Source organism: Physella acuta, unplaced genomic scaffold (genome assembly GCF_028476545.2).
Source record: "Physella acuta isolate Inbredline_101_S28 unplaced genomic scaffold, ASM2847654v3 ptg001651l, whole genome shotgun sequence".
Lineage (NCBI taxonomy): Eukaryota > Metazoa > Mollusca > Gastropoda > Physidae > Physella > Physella acuta.
The window spans coordinates 91,569-118,021 of NW_026733165.1; the positions used below are offsets into that span (position 1 = coordinate 91,569).

The window sequence follows — 26,453 nt, forward strand, 5'->3', positions numbered from 1 at the left end:
ATTTAATCGGACACGCTTCAGTAACCATATAAGAAAACCCACTCACGTTGAGCTACCCAACCAGAACCATCCAAACCAGAAACAGTCAATAAAACCAGTCACGTTGAACCACCAAAACAGAACCACCCAAACCAGAAACAGTCAATAAAACCACTCACGTTGAACCACCCAACCAGAACCATCCAAACCAGAAACAGTCAATAAAACCAGTCACGTTGAACCACCCAATCAGAACCATCCAAACCAGAAACAGTCAATAAAACCAGTCACGTTGAACCACCCAACCAGAACCATCCAAACCAGAAACAGTCAATAAAACCAGTCACGTTGAACCACCCAACCAGAACCATCCAAACCAGAAACAGTCAATAAAACCAGTCACGTTGAACCACCCAAACAGAACCATCCAAACCAGAAACAGTCAATAAAACCAGTCACGTTGAACCACCCAACCAGAACCATCCAAACCAGAAACAGTCAATAAAACCAGTCTCGTTGAACCACCCAAACAGAACCATCCAAACCAGAAACAGTCAATAAAACCAGTCACGTTGAACCACCCAATCAGAACCATCCAAACCAGAAACAGTCAATAAAACCAGTCACGTTGAACCACCAAAACAGAACCACCCAATCAGTCAATAAAACCTGTCGCAAAGCATGTGAAAACCGTTCTACTAGTATAAAATTATCAGGATAAGCTCCCCATTATACGAACTGGTTAGGATAATACCACCGAACCAGAGAACCAGACAGATCCTGCTCCATATAACCAGTTCATTAGAACCAGCTTGAACCAGTGACTAGAACCAGTCCATGTATTCAAACCAACCTGCCATAACCAGCCCATGATAACCAGTGACTAGAACATGTTGACAAGAACCGCAGCAGAGGCGTAGCGAGGGGGGGGGGGCATATGTCCCCGGGCGCCGACCTTAGGGGGCGCCAAAATGGGTTGGAAAAAGTAATCGAAAGTTTGAGGGGGGGGGGGATGCAATTCGAAAGTTTGAGGGGAGGGGATGCAAATCAAAAGTTTGAGGGGTGGGGGGTGGGGTGCAAATCAAAAGTTTGAGGGGGGGGGCGTGCAAATCGAAAGTTTGTCCCCGGGAAGACTCGCTACGCCTCTGAACCGCAGAGAGCCTATAGTAACCAGTTGATCAGACAGCTGCAACCAGCCGGCCTGTTACGTAACATACAGCCCGGGGCTATGTGTGTTTGTATGGTGTGTGTGTGTGTGTTACTTCCTTCTAGGATGGGGATCAGAGATAGGGATAGGGAATGAAAGGGATCTTGACACAAGGGGAGGGAATCAAAGTTTCGGGATATTTTGCCCGATATTTATATTTATTGATCTGGATTAGTGGAAAAAAAAAAATATTCATTTAGGCACATTGTGACCCAGCGGTTTTTGAGAGGCTTTTCAACATCATTAGAAGCCGCCAAAACCGCACGAACCCTGTAGACAGCAGACGTTCATTAGCCCACAGGATTGTCTCGCAGAAGTCACTTAGTGCTCAGCAAAAGATACAGTTTATTTTGGCACAATATAGCCAGATTTCTATGAATTGAGTTCGTTAGTCATAATTTAGCCGGTACCGTTTTTCGAAGGAAATGAAATTATATTGCAATTGTTGTTTGGTGTAAAAAAAACAAAAAAACCCTCTCATTCCATTGACCTTTACCGTAAAATGTTAAACACGTAATGAGTCAGTCAATGCGACGTGGTGGCAACCCACGACCTCAAATGGTAGAAAAGCGTAAGGGTTGATTCCGGCGCGGGGCACGCTGGGTAAAAAAAATGATTAAAACGTTGACAAGATCTCGACTATTACCTGCTGTTGGCATACAGCTAAACCAAACTCGAACTTTTTTTTTGGCCGCTTTCCACCCACCCACCACCACCCCCTCTCCTGCTACTAGCCCTGCATCATGGCGGCCAGGCGAACCGGTGATAACGCAAAATGGGCACACGCTCAATCAGACCTCGACAACACAACAGCTGAGTGAGGGAGAGATACGGTGTCAGCGTACACGCGAAGCCAGTTTTTTTTTTAATCCGTACAAAAATCGTTTCGCTCTATTTACATTTATAATAATCTTAATTAAAGCGATTTTTTAAATTATTGAAATATTTGTGTTAATTAAAAGCGTACTGTTGGTAAATATAGCTAAACATGTGGAAATATATACACTGTGTGTTTGAGAATTATATCCAGGAAAGATGATTTAGTGTTATTCAATCCATCATTCATTATGGATAAGTGTGGATTATTTCTGAGCTGCCGTAATCGTTCGCCAGTGGATCTTAATGTGGGAAGAATGGAGCAGGTTTTCTCGTGTGTCCGCGTGTGTGTTTACAGTGTGGTGTTGTGTGTGCTCGTGTCGACGGCGCGTGCTGTGACCACGGACAGCGCAGGTTTGGTCACGCCTCTGACCCAGTACGATTCGATCCCGGGTCTGAGGCCGGACAACGACGAGGAGGTGAAGCTGGCGTACCCGGACTACGACCGGTTGTCCACGGACAGACCGGATGTGGCTCATGTGTTGGGTGAGTTGATGTGTTGCTAGGTAACGAGCGTCATCGACTGGCGTGCTCGACACGCCAGCGAACACAGCAACACAGCTGTGTCGTATGTAAACATAAATACAGTGAGGACAGGATTCGGCCTAACCTTTCTATAGAGCTTAGGGATTGTGTAGAGTGTAGATATTGTATGACACAGGGGGTGGGGGATGGGGGTTAAGGAACCTGAGTGAAGGTGGGGATGGGAGTAAGGAACCTGGTCCATCCAATGTTTCTGCCAGACTTTTTTCTCCGGGGTGGCACTTGAAATTTTCGGGGGGGGGGGGGGGGGCGTTATGTTGTGTTGTATGAGGTTAGGGGGGTATAGAGCAATATCACATAACACTATATTTAAAACTCTTTATTTCTATTTTCTCAAAATTTCTGCTGTTTAGAATAGTTAAAGGAATAGGTCGTCACAGAATGTTATCCGTTTATCTTGATCTATATATAGATCTAACATATATCACTTTGCGTTGATTTTGTTTGTCAAATGAAATCATAACACACATGTTCTCGAAATTATTTGACTCCCATAATTTATTTTTAAATCCAACCTTTTTTTAGGGTATCGAAATGCATAGTTAATCTTTGGGGTGAGGAAATGGTTTTTCAGAAATGCTACACATGCAGGGCTGTAGTTTATGGGCATGTTACATAACGTTAAAAGGGTACAAAATGTTTTTTTGTGTGTTGTGTATGCTATCCCAAATAAATGGGGGAAAAACACCATTCGACGTGTTGTAAATACATAAACTGGTGTGCTAATTGAAAAGGTTAAAGTTCAAGGTTGGGAGTGAGTAAGATAAACGAGGTTTGATTTTTGAAAAGTCAGGGTTGTTTAGAGGGGCCACTGCGATAGTTGAACTCAGTGTTTGGTTTAAGGTTACGTTAAATGTTTAGTTGCAGTGGTTATTTTTTTTTATGCTGCTGTCGTTCAGTGTGTTGTTGTCAGTGTCAGTTTGTGACAACTGGTGAGTGTAAGTAGAGGTCAAAGTGTAAATGTGAGTTGTAGAGGTCAAAGTGTAAATGTGAGTTGTAGAGGTCAAAATGTAAATGTGAGTTGTAGAGGTCAAAGTGTAAATGTGAGTTGTAGAGGTCAAAGTGTAAATGTGAGTTGTAGAGGTCAAAGTGTAAATGTGAGTTGTAGACGTCAAAGCTTAAATGTTGTTATGTGCTGTAAGGGCTACATTGTTGTTGTTGCTGTGTATTTTAAGGGCGTTGTTTCAGTCAATACACTTCACTCGACTTGTCCAGTGAAAGTACCATTATGAACTTGTTACAGTTAATAACTGTTGTTACCTGTGATCACGGTAGACCTATTATAAATAGCCAGCCTTTAATTTAACCCTAAAAAGAGCAACATCTGTCAATTAACTCCATATGTCACCAACCAGCATGTGCACCCCCCCCCCCCTACCCACGTGACAAGCTGTCACTTCATTAACCCACTCCAACCAAAGATCTCTCTTATTTTTTGCTGTTCAAATCTCCTTCGTTAGTTTTAGATTCCACTGCCTTTGAAAAATCAAATGAACAACGAAATAAGTAAAGAGATAAGATCTTGATGCTTGACCATATCTTTTTCTATACATTGTCTTGTGGTTTAAACATTTATTTTTTCTCTGGAAAGTAGCGCTGTATCGTCCACGAATTAAATTTTTGTGCCATTCTTATTCATTGATAGAGGTTACTAATTATATGTTATATGTGGACACTTTCTCAGACAATGTCAATTACATTATGTCAGACTATGAAGTGACATTATGTCAAACTTTGGCGGTGTCATTAGGTGACATTAAGCCAGACCATGTCAGAGCCAATATGTCAGACCATGTCAGAGCCAATATGTCAGACCATGTCAGTGCCAACATGTCAGTGCCAATTTGTCAGACCATGTCAGTGCCAACATGTCAGACCATGTCAGTGCCAACATGTCAGACTATCCCACCCGCCAGCAGTCCCGAATAACAATCACACGCCAATACGTCTACACACACACACTAGATGTGTGATTATGCTTGTGACGTCAACATATACATTTTGTATGTGCGTCTGTATGTCTGTGACGTGAACACATACACTTGTTATGTGCTGTTACTTGTGCTAGTATTTTTTAAACGATAACATGCATTCAATGATTGATTTTTAACATGCGTTCTTAGAGTCCCATCTATAATTACTGTAACTTCACTTTACAAAAATCTGTCAATGTAATGTTGGTAAGTAAAATATTCGACGGAAACGCTGTTACCGTATTTATCATAAAAAGAGACAAGGCGTCATAGTTTTAAAAGCGACCATAAGTAAGTAAAGTTCCCTTTCAAACCTGACGGTCTATGCGGCAAGTGAAGTAGAGTTCACTTGTTTCTGTGACCTCGGAATATGAAGGGATAGTGTGGTCGGCACTATGCCCAGCCGCCTTTACTTACACTCACGTGAGTTAGGTACCCATTACAGTTGGGTGGACTCAGGGACGGTCTACTGACTTGAATTCGAACTCGAGACTTACAGCTCTCTACCGCTAGACCACTCCGAAAGTGACCCATACATCCTGTTAACTTTTTCACAGACCGCTAAAACAAATGTTCTAACCACTATACTACATATCGTCCCTTTTGTCGGCGGCCCTGCGCTGATGTATGCAACATGTTACAGATTAGCACAGCCGCTCGCCCGGCGAGGGTTTTAAAGTCCCACCAAAAGAAAATCAATCCCCGACGACGTGACGTCAAAAGTTTATAAAAAAAGTTTATTTGTCCCACTTGAAGGCTGGTATCGGTTACAAAGTGCTAAGTGCATTCACATTGAGGGAAGAGTTTGTCGGTAACTCCTACAGATTCTTGCCACTAACTCCTACAGATTCTTACCACTAACTCCGACATATGCCTGCCACTAACTCCGACATATGCCTACTACTAACTCCTACAGATTCCTACCACTAACTCCTACAGATTCCTACCACTAACTCCGACATATGCCTGCCACTAACTCCGACATATGCCTACTACTAACTCCTACAGATTCCTGAACTAACTCCGACAGATACCCATTTGCCGATAAAACGACACACGATAACCATTGGACCACTCACCTGAAAGAATCAAGTTTCTGGCGTTAACGGAATCTGTCATCAAGTTTCTGGCATTAACGGAATCTGTCATCAAGTTTCTGGCATTAACGGAATCTGTCATCAAGTTTCTGGCATTAACGGAATCTGTCATCAAGTTTCTGGCATTAACGGAATCTGTCATCAAGTTTCTGGCATTAACGGAATTTGTCGTTCCAACATGGTTTCAGCCAAAAGCAGAAAATTGTACTAAAGTCCAAAGTACTGAAGAGGTTTTAAATAGATGTAAGACTAATTAATTTCTAGTTTAAAAATCATTAAAATTAACAATATGATTGTACAGGTCCATATGACTGTGCACGTCCATATGACTATGTATTCGTCCATATGACTGTACGACCATATGACTGTGTATACGTCCATCTGTATACATCCGCATAACTGTATATGTCCATATGACTGTACATTCATGTGACTGTATACGTCCATGTGTGCACTTGCATATGACTGTATATGACCATTTGACTGTGTATACGTCCAAATATCCACGTGCATATATTTGTTGACACGTGCATATAACTGTGTGCACATGAGTATAACTGTGTGCACGTGAATATAACCGTGTGCACGTGAGTATAACTGTGTGCACGTGAGTATAACTGTGTGCACGTGAGTATTACTGTGTGCATGTGAGTACCGTGTGCACGTGCATATAACTGTGTGCACGTGAGTATAACTGTGTGCACGTGAGTATAACTGTGCACGTGCATATAACACCGCCGTCTACACACTAGCCCAACAGTTTCCAGACAAACGAAGCCGCCGGGACTCTCTGACGTTCCGTTTAATTATGCATGGACTTAATTAGGGTCTATTGTTTATCCACCGTGTCTCGTCCATAAGCCTTGGGGCGTGGGCGTTGGATCAACTCCCATGGAATAAAACCCCACATTGCAACATGCTTTGATTGTATCATTTTAAAAGTTGTAAAAGTTGAACTATTGATGACTTACACGAGTGATTGCTATCATTATACGTTTAAAATCAAGCTCACAGGAACAAACATAGTAACTGGCTAAACTAGATGTGTATTATTAATGCAGGGGTCGCCAAACTACGGCCCGCTGGCCAGATACGCCCGCGAGGCCCTCCCATCCGGCTCGTGGAGATCTTTCCAGAGGCGTAGCGAGGGGGGGGGGGGCGGGGGGTACGGATCGCACCTGTGTGACACCATTTAAGGGGGTGCCACCAAGGCAAAAAATAGCAAAATATATAGAGAAAAATTTGAAGGGGGGGGGGGGGGGTGTAAATCGAATGAAAGTTTGAGGGGGGGGGGGGTGTGCAATGCAAATCGAAAGTTTGTGGAGGGGGGGGGGTGCAAATCGAAATTTGAAAGTTTGTCCCCGGGAAGGGTCGCTACGCCTCTGGGGGGGTGACACCATCAAGTGCCGCTACGGGTGACACCCGGCCTCGCTACGCCACTGGATCTTTCTGTTTACGTAAAAAAATCAGAAAATTTACGTGTATCCTGCCAAGATCAGCTGTCGCTTAAGCGGACGTTTTTAATAATTAATTTAACAGGAGACTTGATTTATCCACTTGTCTTGGTAAATAGGGACTTTTAACAAAATTATTATTTTTTTTTAATTATCTCTTGACACGTCAAGACATAAAAAAAAAATATTTCGACAGCATCGTTTTGATCACGCAACACAACGACATGGAGAATTGTAATTAGCATAAAAATGGTTCGCCAGTCGTCATATGGCCGAACGTTCCATTACAATCAGGTGGACAGAATGCGTGAGAGACCTCGGGAAAACAACTCGTGTTAATAGAATTGATGCTGTTATGGATATTATAATACCTAATGGCGAGCCCATTTTCTAGTCTTTAATGCTAAATGTATTCGCTGTGTCTACACCATTGCATACGTACATACATATATCGATAATATAGCCATTTATATGTTGGCATAAATATGTACCATATATTTATTGGATATATAACTGTACATTTATACATATATATAGTATACACTAAATTGTATTTATAGGCCTATATGCCCACAGTATATAATCTAAAATATAAATTCATTGTTTACAAATATACACAATATACATGACAATTATACTCCATATAATATAGACACACACTATATATATATATATATATATATATATATATATATATATATATATATATATATATATATATATATATATGTATATACATACTATATATATAAGACAGCATATTTTGTGGAAGCAAAGTTAAGTGCAGTAACTTCCCCTAACAATTTGCAGTTAATTCCCAGTTTAAAAAAAATGATTAAATCTATTGACATCAGTGTGAATTGAATGTGCGCAGTGACACAGATATGAACCCAAGACTTTCCTTCTGTGTTTGCATTTACTAATGATTTAATACTTTCTGTACCATTAAACATGCAACTATATTATTCCCTCAGCTGTAGTAGCTAGTCCAGCAATTAATTAGCACATGGCATGCGCCCACGCATTGATTAGTATAAATTATAGTGACAAGCAGCAATAGATCACGTGATTTGAACTCGGTACAACTCTCCCATTAACCCTGAGTTTCCCAGGATGGTTAGCAGAACACATTAATCTATTTTTAGATTTCTGGTAATTTCGTAAGCACTAGATCAACTAAATAAAGACACACACACACACTAACACACACACACATTTCCTCATCCCACCCAACCCCGCAACCAACCCGGCCCCAACCATCTTGCCACCTACACCTAACTCCACCCCCCCCCCCCCGCCCCATCTCAAATACATCCCCACTACGGGAACGAGTTGAACCATGACTTAGGGAAGTTTTTACAAAAATAAAAAAATGAAAGTGGAAGTAAAATGACGGAAGAAGAATGTTTATTATTTAGCGTCTACTTAATTTTGCATTGAAAGTATGGATAATCCTTATATTATGTTATATTGAATACATACTAATTTTATTATTATGTACAGTTATAACTATAATATTTCTATTTTGGGCATATTAAGTGGGTATTTGAATTAACATATTTCAGTGTCTGTTTCACCTAAGTGAAATGGTGTACGAATAAATTCTGGTGACATAGTGTTACAAAGTTCAATGTCTACAGGTTTCATCAGTGTGGGTAGAACGTGTTATAGTGCTTTGGTTTCATATCTAAGTCTTCGAGTTTATAGGCCCAAGGGTGTGTTTAACTGTGGAGGAATTGTGTCAGTGCTTGAATAGAAGTCAATGTTCAGAGGTGTCAACGTGTCTAAGTTCTTGAATTATTTTTTCCCCAATAAAGTTCATATTTCATCTGTAAACGTAAGTTGATATTAATTTCAAAGCCCAAATAGAACTGACAAGATCACAGCCCAAAATAATCAAACAGATCACACATCCCCAAAGAGAACTCAAAAGATCACAAACCCCCAAAGAGAACTCAAAAGATCACATACCCAAAAGAGAACTCAAAAGATCACATACCCCCAAAAAATAACTGTATCGATAACATCACCTAATAACAAATATAAAAACGTGTCGTTGTTTTGCTAAATCTCCACATTCCACAATAAACCAACAGATAATAATTATCTGATTTTCTTTGACGTAACTCCATTTGCCTTTCTTCTGATTTTTTTTTTTTAATTCCCAAAAGATAATTATCCTCAACGAGCTCTTCCCCACAATAACAATAAAAAAATAGGAAACATATTTTGTTATTTAAGAGAAATCTGAGAGACAGAACAGATATCTAATTTTTATCGTCACACATGTATAAAAAAATTCCTAAAATAGGAAATTTTTAAATTTTGGTGATCCTTAAACAATTGAGTTGCGTAAAAAAAAGTTTTACAGTTTAGAATTTGTCATTGTAACCCCGATGTTGTGAATAACAGGACATGTAACAAATCTAACTGTGATTTTTTACAAGGCATGTAACAGATCCAGTGGCGGAACTAGAAAAACAGGGCCACCCCGCAAAAAATTTTTTTTAGGCCCCCATATATATATATATATATATATATATATATATATATATATATATATATATATATATATATATATATATATGCAAATACATAATACGAACATAGGATACTCATTGCTGTCCTGTTCGGGATTTGAAAAACATCAATAAAAAAAATTTCAACATCATGTCATGTGTGTAAGTGCATAAGCGTGTTTTGTGAACATCAGTTTTAATTAATTTTTGACAGAAGCCGTCTTATCATACTGTCGGTCAAAATAATATAAAATATGAAAGCTTTGTATAAGTAATGGTGTCTCGTGTTATGTTTATTTTTATGTTTATTCTTGAAGTTATATTATTAATGTTTAAAATATTATTGATTTAATACATTTCAATACACTTAACTTTTATAAAATATTATTCTTTAGTAATTACTTATAAAAAATAATAATTAAGAGAAGTAATTGCTTTTTAATTTGTTTAGTACAAATCTATTAAAAGGAGCTTATGATCACCCCTATTTGACTATTTTTTTAAAAAGGGAAATAAGTCATGGAAGTGGTTTGAACATTTGCTTATCTTTGATAAGTTTAATTGTAGGAGAAAGACTCGGCTTTCAAAGTTGTTTAAAAACAAAGGGAAAAAGAAGAAACAGGAGCGTGGGGTGGTGTATATAGAATAAAGATAATACAACCGCAGCTACGGTAATTTTTGACAAAACAACCATCAAGTCAAAAATGAAAGAAAATTTACTTTTTTTTAACTATAAAAAGATTTATTATGGTCGGCTCTGGGCCCCTAAATGGCGTGGGCCCCCCCGCATTGCGGGGTCTGGCGGCACTGTAGTTCCGCCCCTGAACAGATCTGATTGTACCTTGTAGCATGACATACAACAGATCTGACTGTACCTTGTAACATGACATGTAACAAATCTAACTGTAACTTGTAACATGACACATAACAGATCTGATTGTACCTTGTAACATGACATGCAACAAATCTTGTAACAAAGCTAACTGTAACTTGATCTATCACTGTTCTGTTCAGAAATTCAACATCACCTAGCCGCCATGGTGTAATCTGATACTACGTTTTAATCAACATATTGCTCTCCCTTTGTTCTATTTGGACGGTACCTGGTGGGTTCAATCAGCGGCCTGTACAGGGGACAGTCTGGCACCGACACCACGGGGCAGACACCAGGATTGTGTTTGTCTGGGGTGGGGGAGGTACAACACAAAGGGCGATAATTTGTCTACACAAGGCGTGGGTGGGGTTAAATAAAATGACGGTAGTAAAAGCAAGAATTCAAGGGCTAGTTTATTATTTTTTGGAGTCCCCTGGGGAATATGAAGGCAAATGTTTATCTGTTCTTTAAACTTTTTGATTGGTTATTATTGTCTAGAGAGAGTGTGGGCTGTGTAAAACGGTTATGGATATTAGATTAGATCGAGATTGGATGCAGACACTGTAGAGGTGTAGAGTAGATGTTAGTTTATGTGAGATTTACACATAAAGAAGAAAAAAAAAAGAAAAAAAAAGACAGAGTAGAGAATTTTGTCCCAGCTGTTTCATAAACCTGCAGCTCAGAGCTTATGAGCTTTACATTAGTTTATACGGCTCTGTCAGAGTTGAAATGCGACTAAATTTTTTTGATTTAATAACCTACCGTAAAACGGATGGGGTCAAGAGTATATCAAACTTGGATATAAAATATCAGATTTTTAGGAGGATACTTTAATAATAAAAAGCTTTTTTTTTTTAAAAAAAAATTATGAGATAGTCGACTGCTGTGTTGATCTTGAAGCTTGTCAAATTTTGTTTAGCTCCACTTACAATCATGGTCTTTGTGGTAATCAGAATTCTATAGGAAGATAAAAAAAATTATATAAAACACGAATCGAACACATACATTACTTCAAATGTAACCTTAAAAAACTGAATTAAGGAAATTGATTATTTTTAGGTTCTTCCCGGTTTGATCTGCATAGGTGATGTGACAAAAATTATTGTCTTTAGTGTGAGAGAAAAATCATTTTCTTTAATATGAGAAAAAATCATTGTCTTTAATGTGAGAAAATATCATGTGTGAAAAATATTTGTATTTGATGTTAAAACCCCAACCCTAAACTAAACATATTCGACTCAGTCCTTATACCTTCCACCCCCCCCCCCCGCTACTGGTTCTCTGTTCACGTATTCTGATCACGCCTGGTCACATGACCCATCCCGGCCAATGGAAATCATGGATACACTAACTGTTGTTGCTCCCCCCTCCCACACACACCCCTGCCCCACTCTCAGTGTGAGTGGGATACCAGGGACACTCAGTCTCCCATAGCAACCTGCCAATGCACGGACCTTCCCCGGGCCAGAAATGGACGTTCACGTGCGAACAGAATTGATGTTTATTTTTTTCTTTCAAGTTGGGGCTGGCCCAGCATGATACGGGATCCGGGTCACCCACGTGATACGGGAAAACAGATTTCAAGCGATAGTGGGGGGTGGTGGGGGGGGGGGGTGGGGGTGTCAATGCCGGAAAATGGCGCCCACGTTTATGCTAATGGGGAACTTGACCCTGACCTCCAAGTCCAAACATGACCACCGTTTATTTCGCGCCCGATTCACTGATGATTAGCACCTCAGTGACGCACGAGTCATTGATGATTGGCACCTCAGTGACGCGTGAGTCACCCATGACTAGCACCTGACTGGGGATCGGCGTGGTTGGGTCGGTAAAGCTCATGGTTGTTAAACCGATAAGTCCCGAGTTCGAACCCCCGGGATGATGAGGCCCGATAGCTGGGGACAGTAGGCCATCTAGGAGATAAAACTCCAAAATTAAGCAACTGCTGCCTTGTAGTTTGTTCTTGGTTGGACAAATGTTATGAAAGCAAATCCAAACTTAAAATCAGGCTGAAATATTAGTTAACTAGGCATACTGCCTAGCTTCGCTTAGGTTTTCAAAAACATTTGATAATTTGAATACTAATTATTTGGTGATGGATGAGGTGTGGAGTGCTTAAATTTAAACAGTAATGCTAATTTTAGAGAAGATGTTGTATGTTGTTTAACAATCGGTTTCAGAGCAAAAATTAGAAAGTACGCAATTTATAACTAAAATGGAATTAGAAATACAGAGGTTCCATTAACAGTATATCTCATAATTTATATTACATTGACTTTAAAAATTAATTTTTTATTTAATTATGATACGTAACTTAATTAACAACTTATTAGGTTTAAAACAAATGTTATACGTTGTCGTTTTCTGTTTCTGTTTAAAATAGTATACAATTATTTGAAAAATAATTATTATAAAGGTTACCTCCCTTGAAAATGGACCGAATGACGTATTTTTTTGTTTACTTTTTTTAAAAACAGTTACAATGCTTATATTAAAAAATTGATATATGAACATATTTAACGACTACAATGGATTTTTCCGACGTGAATAACGTTTTTTTTTTTGTTACCCTCCAGGGTCGGTCTACGACCTCAAATAATATTAAGGGGATCGTTCGTCAATTTATTTATATATATCTCATATAAGGAGAATTTCACTCGCGGTCATCTTTTAGCCCTGCTCGAGGGCTTGAGTCTGACCAACAGTTTTTCCATACGCCTAGTCAGCTATAGAAGTGTATGCAAAACATTAGCTTGATGTACAGAGGTTAAGTAACCTAAAACTTGTGTTGGAAATTCCCTGTTTTTCCCATAAAATACAAAGATTATATAGGGAAATACAACTGGTCAGTTTTGACCCCTTTACGAAGTTTTCCCAGATATGCCGAGTTTTTTGTGACACCCCCAGGCGTTCTCCTACCACCTCACAAAATTTCAAGGGGGGTCGTCGGAGGAAATTTTTTTTCGTAATATAGCTCATATAATGAGAATTTCACTCGCGGTCACTTTTTAGCCCTCGTCGAGGGCTTTGAGTCAAACTGACAGTTTTCCCTAAAGTTCAAGCCATTGTCCTAAACGTATGCAAAAAATTAGCCGGATATACTGAGTTTAAGTACCCTAAAGTCTGCGTTGAAATGACCCTCTGTTTTCCCCATAAAATACAAAGATTACATAGGGAAATACGACTGGTCAGTTTTGACCCGTTTCCCGATTTTTCCCAGACATGGCAAGTTTTTTTTTGACACCCCCAGGCATTCTCCTACCACCTCACAAAATTTCAAGGGGGGTCGTCGGAGGAAATTTTTTTTCGTAATATAGCTCATATAATGAGAATTTCACTCGCGGTCACTTTTTAGCCCTCGTCGAGGGCTTTGAGTGTAACCGACAGTTTTCCCTAAAGGTCAAGCCATTGACCTAGGAGCATGCAAAAAATTAGCCAGATATACTGAGCTTAAGTACCCTAAAGTCTGCGTTGAAATGACCCTCGGTTTTTCCCATAAAATACAAAGATTATATAGGGAAATACAACTGGTCAGTTTTGACCGCTTTACGAAGTTTTCCCAGATATGCCGAGTTTTTTGTGACACCCCTAGGTGTTCTTCTACCACCTCACAAAATATCAAGGGGGGTCGTCGGAGGAAATTTTTTTTCGTAATAGAGCTCATATAAAGAGAATTTCACTCGCGGTCACTTTTTAGCCCTCGTCGAGGGCTTTGAGTGTAACCGACAGTTTTCCCTAAAGGTCAAGCCATTGACCTAGGAGCATGCAAAAAATTAGCCAGATATACTGAGCTTAAGTACCCTAAAGTCTGCGTTGAAATGACCCTCTGTTTTTCCAATAAAATACAAAGATTATATAGGGAAATACAACTGGTCAGTTTTGACCGCTTTACGGAGTTTTCCCAGATATGCCGAGTTTTTTGTGACACCCCTAGGTGTTCTTCTACCACCTCACAAAATATCAAGGGGGGTCGTCGGAGGAAAATTTTTTTCGTAATATAGCTCATATAAAGAGAATTTCACTCGCGGTCACTTTTTAGCCCTCGTCGAGGGTTTTGAGTGTAACCGACAGTTTTCCCTAAAGGTCAAGCCATTGACCTAAGAGCATGCAAAAAATTAGCCAGATATACTGAGCTTAAGTACCCTAAAGTCTGCGTTGAAATGACCCTCTGTTTTTCCCATAAAATACAAAGATTATATAGGGAAATACAACTGGTCAGTTTTGACCGCTTTACGAAGTTTTCCCAGATATGCCGAGTTTTTTGTGACACCCCTAGGTGTTCTTCTACCACCTCACAAAATATCAAGGGGGGTCGTCGGAGGAAATGTTTTTCGTAATAGAGCTCATATAATGAGAATTTCACTCGCGGTCACTTTTTAGCCCTCGTCGAGGGCTTTGAGTGTAACCGACAGTTTTCCCTAAAGGTCAAGCCATTGACCTAGGAGCATGCAAAAAATTAGCCAGATATGCTGAGTTTAAGTACCCTAAAGTCTGCGTTGAAATGACCCTCTGTTTTTCCCATAAAATACAAAGATTATATAGGGAAATACAACTGGTCAGTTTTGACCGCTTTACGAAGTTTTCCCAGATATGCCGAGTTTTTTGTGACACCCCTAGGTGTTCTTCTACCACCTCACAAAATATCAAGGGGGGTCGTCGGAGGAAATTTTTTTTCGTAATAGAGCTCATATAATGAGAATTTCACTCGCGGTCACTTTTTAGCCCTCGTCGAGGGTTTTGAGTGTAACCGACAGTTTTCCCTAAAGGTCAAGCCATTGACCTAGGAGCATGCAAAAAATTAGCCAGATATACTGAGCTTAAGTACCCTAAAGTCTGCGTTGAAATGACCCTCGGTTTTTCCCATAAAATACAAAGATTATATAGGGAAATACAACTGGTCAGTTTTGACCGCTTTACGAAGTTTTCCCAGATATGCCGAGTTTTTTGTGACACCCCTAGGTGTTCTTCTACCACCTCACAAAATATCAAGGGGGGTCGTCGGAGGAAATTTTTTTTCGTAATAGAGCTCATATAAAGAGAATTTCACTCGCGGTCACTTTTTAGCCCTCGTCGAGGGCTTTGAGTGTAACCGACAGTTTTCCCTAAAGGTCAAGCCATTGACCTAGGAGCATGCAAAAAATTAGCCAGATATGCTGAGTTTAAGTACCCTAAAGTCTGCGTTGAAATGACCCTCTGTTTTTCCCATAAAATACAAAGATTATATAGGGAAATACAACTGGTCAGTTTTGACCGCTTTACGAAGTTTTCCCAGATATGCCGAGTTTTTTGTGACACCCCTAGATGTTCTTCTACCACCTCACAAAATATCAAGGGGGGTCGTCGGAGGAAATTTTTTTTCGTAATAGAGCTCATATAAAGAGAATTTCACTCGCGGTCACTTTTTAGCCCTCGTCGAGGGCTTTGAGTGTAACCGACAGTTTTCTTTAAAGGTCAAGCCATTGACCTAGGAGCATGCAAAAAATTAGCCAGATATGCTGAGTTTAAGTACCCTAAAGTCTGCGTTGAAATGACCCTCTGTTTTCCCCATAAAATACAAAGATTATATAGGGAAATACGACTGGTCAGTTTTGACCCATTTCCCGATTTTTCCCGGACATGGCGAGTTTTTTGTGACACCCCAAGGCGTTCTCCTACCACCTCACAAAATTTCAAGGGGGGTCGTCGGAGGAAATTTTTTTTCGTAATATAGCCCATATAAGGCGCCGGTCAGTCGAGGTCAGTTTTGACCCCCTGTCCGTAGACTTTTCGGCCAACCGTCACCGGCCTTCGTGTTCTATCGGCCGAAGGCACCATCGTGCCAAATTTGACGCGCCTGCGGCGCCGGGAAGTGCCCTATCGGGCACCCGACCACTTTGCTTTATATATATAGACTAGGCATACTGCCTAGCTTCGCTTAGGTTTTTAAAAAACATCTGAGAATTTGAATACTTAATTATTTAGCGATGGATTGGGTGTGGAGTGCTTTAATAAGTTGAATTTAAACAGTAATGCTAACTTTAGAAAAAACATGTTTTTGTTCGTCATTTATATGCAGCTCAAAGTGAATTTTTGGAAAGTACGCAATGTATAACTAAAATGGAATTAGAACTACACAGGCTTCATGAACATTATATCTCATAGTTTATATTACATTGCCTTTTAAAATTAATTAATTAATTTAATTAGGATACTTAACTACATTAACAACTTAATTTTGTGCTAAAACAAATGCTATACTTCGTCATTTTCTGTTTCTGTTTAAAATAGTATACAATTATTTGAAAAATAATAATTTTAAAAACGTTACCTCCCTTGAAAACTGAACGTATGACGTATGTCATTGTTTACTTATATTGTTTACTTATATAAGAAATTACGTTATATGAACATATTTAACGACTATAATGGCTGTTTCCGACGGGAATAAAGTTTTTTTTGTTACCCTCCAGGGTCGGTCTACGACGTCACATAATATTAAGGGGATCGTTCGTCAATTTATTTATATATATATCTCATATAATGAGAATTTCACTCAAGACCATCTTTTAGCCCTCGTCGAGGGCTTTGAGTCTGACCAACAGTTTTTCCATACGGCCTAGTCATCTATAGTAGTGTATGCAAAAACTTAGCATGATGTACAGACATTAAGTAACCTAAAAATTGTGTTAAAATTTCCCTGTTTTTCCCATAAAATACAAAGATTATATAGGGAAATACAACTGGTCAGTTTTGACCCCTTTACGAAGTTTTCCCAGATATGCCGAGTTTTTTGTGACACCCTAAGGCGTTCTCCTACCACCTCACAAAATATCAAGGGGGGTCGTCGGAGGAATTTTTTTTTCGTAATAGAGCTCATATAAAGAGAATTTCACTCGCGGTCACTTTTTAGCCCTCGTCGAGGGCTTTGAGTGTAACCGACAGTTTTCCCTAAAGTTCAAGCCATTGTCCTAGGAACATGCCAAAAATTAGCCAGATATACTGAGATTAAGTACCCTAAAGTCTGCGTTGAAATGACCCTCTGTTTTTCCCATAAAATACAAAGATTATATAGGGAAATACAACTGGTCAGTTTTGACCGCTTTACGAAGTTTTCCCAGATATGCCGAGTTTTTTGTGACACCCCTAGGTGTTCTTCTACCACCTCACAAAATATCAAGGGGGGTCGTCGGAGGAAATTTTTTTTCGTAATAGAGCTCATATAAAGAGAATTTCACTCGCGGTCACTTTTTAGCCCTCGTCGAGGGCTTTGAGTAAGACCGACAGGTCTGCCCTACGGTCAAGCCATTTTCCTATAAACATGCCAAAAATTAGCCAGATGTAAAGAGGGTTAGTGCTCTAAAGTCTGCGTTGAAATGACCCTCTGTTTTTCCCATAAAATACAAAGATTATATAGGGAAATACAACTGGTCAGTTTTGACCCCTTTACGAAGTTTTCCCAGATATGCCGAGTTTTTTGTGACACCCCAAGGCGTTCTCCTACCACCTCACAAAATATCAAGGGGGGTCGTCGGAGGAAAATTTTTTTCGTAATAGAGCTCATATAAAGAGAATTTCACTCGCGGTCACTTTTTAGCCCTCGTCGAGGGCTTTGAGTCAAACCGACAGTTTTCCCTAAAGGTCAAGCCATTAACCTAAGAGTATGCAAAAAAATTAGCCAGATATACTGAGCTTAAGTACCCTAAAATCCGCGTTAAAATGACCCTCTGTTTTTCCCATAAAATACAAAGATTATATAGGGAAATACAACTGGTCAGTTTTGACCCCTTTACGAAGTTTTCCCAGATATGCCGAGTTTTTTGTAACACCCTAAGGCGTTCTCCTACCACCTCACAAAATATCAAGGGGGGTCGTCGGAGGAAATTTTTTTTCGTAATAGAGCTCATATAAAGAGAATTTCACTCGCGGTCACATTTTAGCCCTCGTCGAGGGCTTTGAGTCAAACCGACTGCTTTCCTTAAAGGTCAAGCCATTTACCTATAAGCATGCCAAACATTAGCCAGATGTAAAGAGGGTTAGTGCCCTAAAGTCTGCGTTGAAATGACCCTCTGTTTTTCCCATAAAATACAAAGATTATATAGGGAAATACAACTGGTCAGTTTTGACCCCTTTACGAAGTTTTCCCAGATATGCCGAGTTTTTTTTGACACCCCAAGGCGTTCTCCTACCACCTCACAAAATATCAAGGGGGGTCGTCGGAGGAAAAATTTTTTCGTAATAGAGCTCATATAAAGAGAATTTCACTCGCGGTCACTTTTTAGCCCTCGTCGAGGGCTTTGAGTCAAACCGACAGTTTTCCCTAAAGGTCAAGCCATTAACCTAAGAGTATGCAAAAAAATTAGCCAGATATACTGAGCTTAAGTACCCTAAAATCCGCGTTAAAATGACCCTCTGTTTTTCCCATAAAATACAAAGATTATATAGGGAAATACAACTGGTCAGTTTTGACCCCTTTACGAAGTTTTCCCAGATATGCCGAGTTTTTTGTGACACCCTAAGGCGTTCTCCTACCACCTCACAAAATATCAAGGGGGGTCGTCGGAGGAAATTTTTTTTCGTAATAGAGCTGATATAAAGAGAATTTCACTCGCGGTCATTTTTTAGCCCTCGTCGAGGGCTTTGAGTGAGACCGACAGGTCTGCCCTACGGTCAAACCATTTTCCTATAAACATGCCAAACATTAGCCAGATGTAAAGAGGGTAAGTGCCCTAAAATCCCATTTGAAATGACCCTCCGTTTTTCCCATAAAATACAAAGATTATATAGGGAAATACGACTGGTCAGTTTTGACCCATTTCCCGATTTTTCCCGGACATGGCGAGTTTTTTGTGACACCCCAAGGCGTTCTCCTACCACCTCACAAAATATCAAGGGGGGTCGTCGGAGGAAATTTTTCTTCGTAATAGAGCTCATATAAAGAGAATTTCACTCGCGGTCACTTTTTAGCCCTCGTCGAGGGCTTTGAGTAAGACCGACAGGTCTGCCCTACGGTCAAGCCATTTACCTTTAAACATGCCAAAAATTAGCCAGATGTAAACAGGGTAAGTGCCCTAAAATCCGTTTTGAAATGACCCTCTGTTTTTCCCATAAAATACAAAGATTATATAGGGAAATACGACTGGTCAGTTTTGACCCATTTCCCGATTTTTCCCGGACATGGCGAGTTTTTTGTGACACCCCAAGGTGTTCTCCTACCACCTCACAAAATTTCAAGGGGGGTCGTCGGAGGAAATTTTTTTTCGTAATATAGCCCATATAAGGCGCCGGTCAGTCGAGGTCAGTTTTGACCCCTTCTCCGTAGACTTTTCGGCCAACCGTCACCAGCCTTCGTGTTCTATTGCCCGAAGGCACCATCGTGCCAAATTTGACGCGCCTGCGGCGCCGGGAAGTGCCCTATCGGGCACTTGACCACTTTGCTTTATATATATAGACTAGGCATACTGCCTAGCTTCGCTTAGGTTTTTAAAAAAACATTTGAGAATTTGAATACTTAATTATTTAGCGATGGATTGGGTGTGGAGTGCTTTAATAACTTTAATTTAAACAGTAATGCTAATTTTAGAAAATAATGTTTTTGTTCGTCATTTACATTCCGTTCTTGGAGAATATCTGGAAAGTACGCAATGTATAACTAAAATGGAATTATAGAACTACACAGGTTTCATGAACAGTATATCTCATAGTTTATATTACACTGCCTTTTGAAATTTATTAATTTATTTAATTAGGTTACTTAACTAAATTAACAACTTAATTTTGTACTAAAACAAATGCTATACTTCGTCATTTTCTGTATCTGTTTAAAATAGTATTCAATTATTTGAAAAATAATAATTTTAAAAACGTTACCTCCCTTGAAAACTGAACGTATGACGTATGTCATTGTTTACTTATATTGTTTGCTTATATAAGAAATTACGTTATATGAACATATTTAACGACTATAATGGCTGTTTCCGACGGAAATAAATTTTTTTTGTTACCCTCCATGGTCGGTCTACGACGTCACATAATATTAAGGGGATCGTTCGTCAATTTATTTATATATATATCTCATATAAGGAGAATGTCACTCAAGATCATCTTTTAGCCCTCGTCGAGGGCTTTGAGTCTGACCAACAGTTTTTCCATACGGCCTAGTCATCTATAGTAGTGTATGCAAAAACTTAGCATGATGTACAGTCATTAAGTAACCTAAAAATTGTGTTAAAATTTCCCTGTTTTTCCCATAAAATACAAAGATTATATCGGGAAATACAACTGGTCAGTTTTGACCGCTTTACGAAGTTTTCCCAGATATGCCGAGTTTTTTGTGACACCCCTAGGTGTTCTTCTACCACCTCACAAAATATCAAGGGGGGTCGTCGGAGGAAATTTTTTTTCGTAATAGAGCTCATATAAAGAGAATTTCACTCGCGGTCACTTTTTAGCCCTCGTCGAGGGTTTTGAGTGTAACCGACAGTTTTCCCTAAAGGTCAAGCCATTGACCTAGGAGCATGCAAAAAATTAGCCAGATATACTGAGCTTAAGTACCCTTAAGTCTGCGTTGAAATGACCCTCTGTTTTTCCCATAAAATACAAAGATTATATAGGGAAATACAACTGGTCAGTTTTGACCCCTTTACGAAGTTTTCCCAGATATGCCGAGTTTTTTGTGACACCCCTAGGTGTTATTCTACCACCTCACAAAATATCAAGGGGGGTCGTCGGAGGAATTTTTTTTCGTAATAGAGCTCATATAAAGAGAATTTCACTCGCGGTCACTTTTTAGCCCTCGTCGAGGGTTTTGAGTGTAACCGACAGTTTTCCCTAAAGGTCAAGCCATTGACCTAGGAGCATGCAAAAAATTAGCCAGATATACTGAGCTTAAGTACCCTTAAGTCTGCGTTGAAATGACCCTCTGTTTTTCCCATAAAATACAAAGATTATATAGGGAAATACAACTGGTCAGTTTTGACCGCTTTACGAAGTTTTCCCAGATATGCCGAGTTTTTTGTGACACCCCTAGGTGTTCTTCTACCACCTCACAAAATATCAAGGGGGGTCGTCGGAGGAATTTTTTTTTCGTAATAGAGCTCATATAAAGAGAATTTCACTCGCGGTCACTTTTTAGCCCTCGTCGAGGGCTTTGAGTGTAACCGACAGTTTTCCCTAAAGGTCAAGCCATTGTCCTAGGAGCATGCAAAAAATTAGCCAGATATACTGAGCTTAAGTACCCTAAAGTCTGCGTTGAAATGACCCTCTGTTTTTCCCATAAAATACAAAGATTATATAGGGAAATACAACTGGTCAGTTTTGACCGCTTTACGAAGTTTTCCCAGATATGCCGAGTTTTTTGTGACACCCCTAGGTGTTCTTCTACCACCTCACAAAATATCAAGGGGGGTCGTCGGAGGAAATTTTTTTTCGTAATAGAGCTCATATAAAGAGAATTTCACTCGCGGTCACTTTTTAGCCCTCTTCGAGGGCTTTGAGTGTAACCGACAGTTTTCCCTAAAGGTCAAGCCATTGACCTAGGAGCATGCAAAAAATTAGCCAGATATACTGAGCTTAAGTACCCTAAAGTCTGCGTTGAAATGACCCTCTGTTTTTCCCATAAAATACAAAGATTATATAGGGAAATACAACTGGTCAGTTTTGACCCCTTTACGAAGTTTTCCCAGATATGCCGAGTTTTTTGTGACACCCTAAGGCGTTCTGCTACCACCTCACAAAATATCAAGGGGGGTCGTCGGAGGAAATTTTTTTTCGTAATAGAGCTCATATAAAGAGAATTTCACTCGCGGTCACTTTTTAGCCCTCGTCGAGGGCTTTGAGTAAGACCGACAGGTCTGCCCTACGGTCAAGCCATTTTCCTATAAACATGCCAAAAATTAGCCAGATGTAAACAGGGTAAGTGCCCTAAAATCCGTTTTGAAATGACCCTCTGTTTTTCCCATAAAATACAAAGATTATATAGGGAAATACGACTGGTCAGTTTTGACCCATTTCCCGATTTTTCCCGGACATGGCGAGTTTTTTGTGACACCCCAAGGTGTTCTCCTACCACCTCACAAAATTTCAAGGGGGGTCGTCGGAGGAAATTTTTTTTCGTAATATAGCCCATATAAGGCGCCGGTCAGTCGAGGTCAGTTTTGACCCCTTCTCCGTAGACTTTTCGGCCAACCGTCACCGGCCTTCGTGTTCTATTGCCCGAAGGCACCATCGTGCCAAATTTGACGCGCCTGCGGCGCCGGGAAGTGCCCTATCGGGCACTTGACCACTTTGCTTTATATATATAGATTACCTATATGGCACATAACAGGTTGATACGTAAAGCTTACAAGTGTTGGAGGAATTACCGTCCAACATTACAATTAAAAACGAAGAAGAAGAACACCTGAATGAGGCATGAGTCAATGACGATTGAAATATGACGAGTCACTAATTAGTCACTTGACTGACGCATGAGTCACTGAAGATGCGTCACTGAAGACTAGCACCTGACTCATTTCTTACTTTTGTCACCTACACACCACCGTTCTGAGCGCAAGTTCCAGACAATTTTTCTCACTGTTGGTGTGCTTTAAAACAGTATGTCGCTACACAGCTGTGTGGAAAGCTGTGAGAAATATTCCCGACTGTTAAAATATTCCCGACAGTTACAAATATGACCCATCTGTGCCTTCTCTACGCCCTCCCCCTCAATCTCTGACACCAAGACTAGAACTCTGAAACTCCCTTTATATAACAACCAGTGCTCCGAAAGTCCTGAATCTCCTCAGTCAAGTTCTTCACATCTTTGTTGGTACACCCAGCAACAATTTAACACCCCCAAGTCGTTTCTAGTCTTCTAGCGGTCAGGGTAAGAGCAAACACACACGCACACACACACACACACACACACACAAGCACACATACACACACAGCACACACACACACACAAACACATGCACGCACGCACAAAACACACACAAAACCATACCTTGCTAATCTATTGGCCAGGTAAATAGCAGACACATAATTTACTTTTACTTTACTCATAAAAATGTTTATGTTTTGTACCACGAGTATAAATCTCTCATACTCGAAATTACCGTAAAATTTGAGAAGTTTGAAATGGAAGGTTACTGAAAATTCTGTATATTAGCTCAGTTCATATTGACTATGATTAAGGCCTTTCATTGATCAGGGCATGCTTTGAAACCGTTGATCAACAATGAAATCTTCCATCAAATAGGGATGCCGCCTTGTTTTTGGATATTAAAATATCTAGAATATAAATATTCTGATTGGTATAGGGCTTGTAAGTAGGTCACCAACTTTTTATCATACTAGCCAGCTAGTATTTTTCAAACCAATTGTGAATGTTTATTAAATCAGTAAAAAAAAAGAAATAAAAGTTACTTACGCTATTGTAAAGTTATTTAAAATCGTAAAACTGATAATGATACTTTGAGAATTCACCTGACCCTGCCTTACGAGATTTCAAATTTTAAGTAAGAGAAGTAAAGAGATTTACAAGCCGGAAGACGAGAGTTTAGGCTTAGGAATATCGTCACTGCGTAGATAATTCAAGTTGGAAGATAATCTACTGCTATTAACTTACTACATCGCTTATCATCCGCACTTTTTAGACGAGTCCATTATTTCAATACAATCTGGCATTGGTATAGAAATACTGCTTGGAATTGGATTTAATCTGCCCAGCACTACCCACAAATGTTGTTGATCTTCTATGTCCCATCCCCTGTGTGCGGGTGTATCCGAGTGTGTGTGTGTATGTGTGAGGACGCCATTTTTACCCAATGCCAAAGGGAAACAATAAACAGTTTCTGATAATGAATATTCCAGAAAAAATAATGGGAAGCAACTCTGATTGGAGCATAAAAAAACACGGGCGGTCAAAGCCTGTCCTCTAAACGCAAACAAACGTTTAGAATACATTCTACAACAGCGGGTTTGTAAAAAACATGAAATCTGTGCAGCCCTATCACTTCAGCGGAACAATATAAATCAAAATAATTTGATGTGGGTATTTCCTAATATATTGATCGAACACACAAACATTATTAACACAGAGGGGGTAGTTTTTTTAAAGATAATATACGGCCTTGCTTTAAAACAGAATAAAATAACAATTTACTTGATTAGAATATTAGAACATGCAGTTTAAAAAATAGGGCGAAAAAGGCGAAATATGTTTTTGTCCTGCATTTATATGCGTTCTATGTTTACGTGTGATAGGTCGTGTTTTGAGTTCTTCATGTCTCGATTTTTGTTCCAAGTTTATGAGTTGTCTTTGATGTAAATATTCGCTTCTTTTTGATATTTAAAAAAAATATTCGGAATCAACTATATCTGTAAAGTGATTTTTAAAGCCGTGATCAACTTTTATATTAAGAAAGTGCAGCTTTAATGCAACGAAATATTTAGATTTTTTAATTTGCTTGATTGCTGGCTTTTTATAAGTAGTTGGGAACAGAGTTATCGGACGTAAGATTGCTGATCCAACTGGTCCACGTTCGGACACTGGGCAGACTTGCTCGTTAGCTGGGGTCAGCAACTCATCTAGGAGATCAAACTCCAGAATTAAACAACTGCTGCCTCGTTGTTCTAGACCAGGGGTCTCCAAACTATTCAGTCCGAGGGCCGCATTAACTATCAAATTTCAGTTCGGGGGCCAGTTTCTTCCAGGCATGTCTTTGATTTTTCTGGGCAAAGTTCCTTAGCTATCACCAACAAACGTTTTTTCCGTGGAAAAAAGATCTCCGCGGGCCGGATGAGAGGACCTCGCGGGCCGCATCCGGCCCGCGGGCCGTAGTTTGGAGACCCCTGTTCTAGACTATTACAGCATTCTCTGAAAGAAAAGCAGGCAGAAGTCAATGGGTCATATACGGCGCATAACACGCTGACACGTAATACTTAATTAAATAGGAAATCACATCCAATAATACAACCGAGATCGAAGAAGAAGAAGAAATTTAATTAAATATTCCTGAATTAGTTAATGCACTAAGTAAAAAAAAAAAAATACAACTAAATTTATTATTTTACTGTTTTGTCCGGATATTAATATTTTGTTTCGTCGAGTTTGACCGAGTTTGTTTTTAACCTGACAATTTCATTATAATCCTCCCCCTACCCCCTCCCTTCTCCGTGTGAAAATTGTATTCGTTGTTAGCCGAAGAATGGGCTTTTGTGGGTTTGTCTCAAGTAGACTTGTATAGAGAGTACACAGTTAGGTCCCTTTCTGTGTGATGTTAAACTCTGTTAAAAAAGCTAGTTCACATTATGTGTAGAGTTTTCTTAACGTTGTGTGTGTGTGTGTGTTGTTATGACGAACGTATTAGTCTTCTGTAAAGTTCTTTTTACCACTTAAAACAAAACAATCGTAAAAATAGCATCTTCCGAACCCTAACACCAAAACACTGTCCTTAGATCTCAGCTTATTTCGCTAAGTTTTCGTGCATTATTTTTTTTTGTTGCTAAAAATATTCGAATTTGTTAAAAAAAAAATTCAACAGTTGGCGTGGGTGTCGGGTGGGAGGGGATCAGTTCCCCGTGGCGCCGACAGATGCAGGTAAAGTTTCTGTTGTTGTCTCCCTTGTCAACTTCCGCCAATTTTTCTTTCTTGTCTCCGAGCGTCGGGTATCGTTGTTTTCATTTCTTTCATCCTGCGTCAGCATCGTGCGACTCACTTTTAACATGCGTCAGTTGTCGTGACTCACTTATCCTGCGTCAGCCGTCGTGCGACTCACTTTTATCCTGCGTCAGGTGTCGTGAGACTCACTTTTATCCTGCGTCAGGTGTCGTGACTCACTTATCCTGCGTCAGTTTTTGTGTCTCATTTATCCCGCATCAGTAGTCGTGAGACTCACTTTTATTCTGCGTCAGTCTTTGTGACTCACTTATCCCGCGTCAGTTGTCGTGAGGCTCACCTTTCACCCTAATA

At 39.7% G+C, this 26,453-nt stretch overlaps 1 protein-coding gene across 1 annotated transcript in view; it reads left to right on the top strand.

The window, feature by feature from the left end:
• Positions 1-2,004: 2,004 nt before the first annotated feature.
• LOC131929566 (glutamate receptor ionotropic, kainate 2-like) overlaps positions 2,005-26,453 on the top strand; it is a 138,906-nt gene continuing 114,457 nt past the window's right edge. Inside the window, exon 1 of the mRNA XM_059285835.1 lies at positions 2,005-2,548. Coding sequence (XP_059141818.1) covers positions 2,254-2,548 — 295 coding nt within the window. The 5' untranslated portion in view covers positions 2,005-2,253. The remainder of the gene's footprint in view (positions 2,549-26,453) is intronic.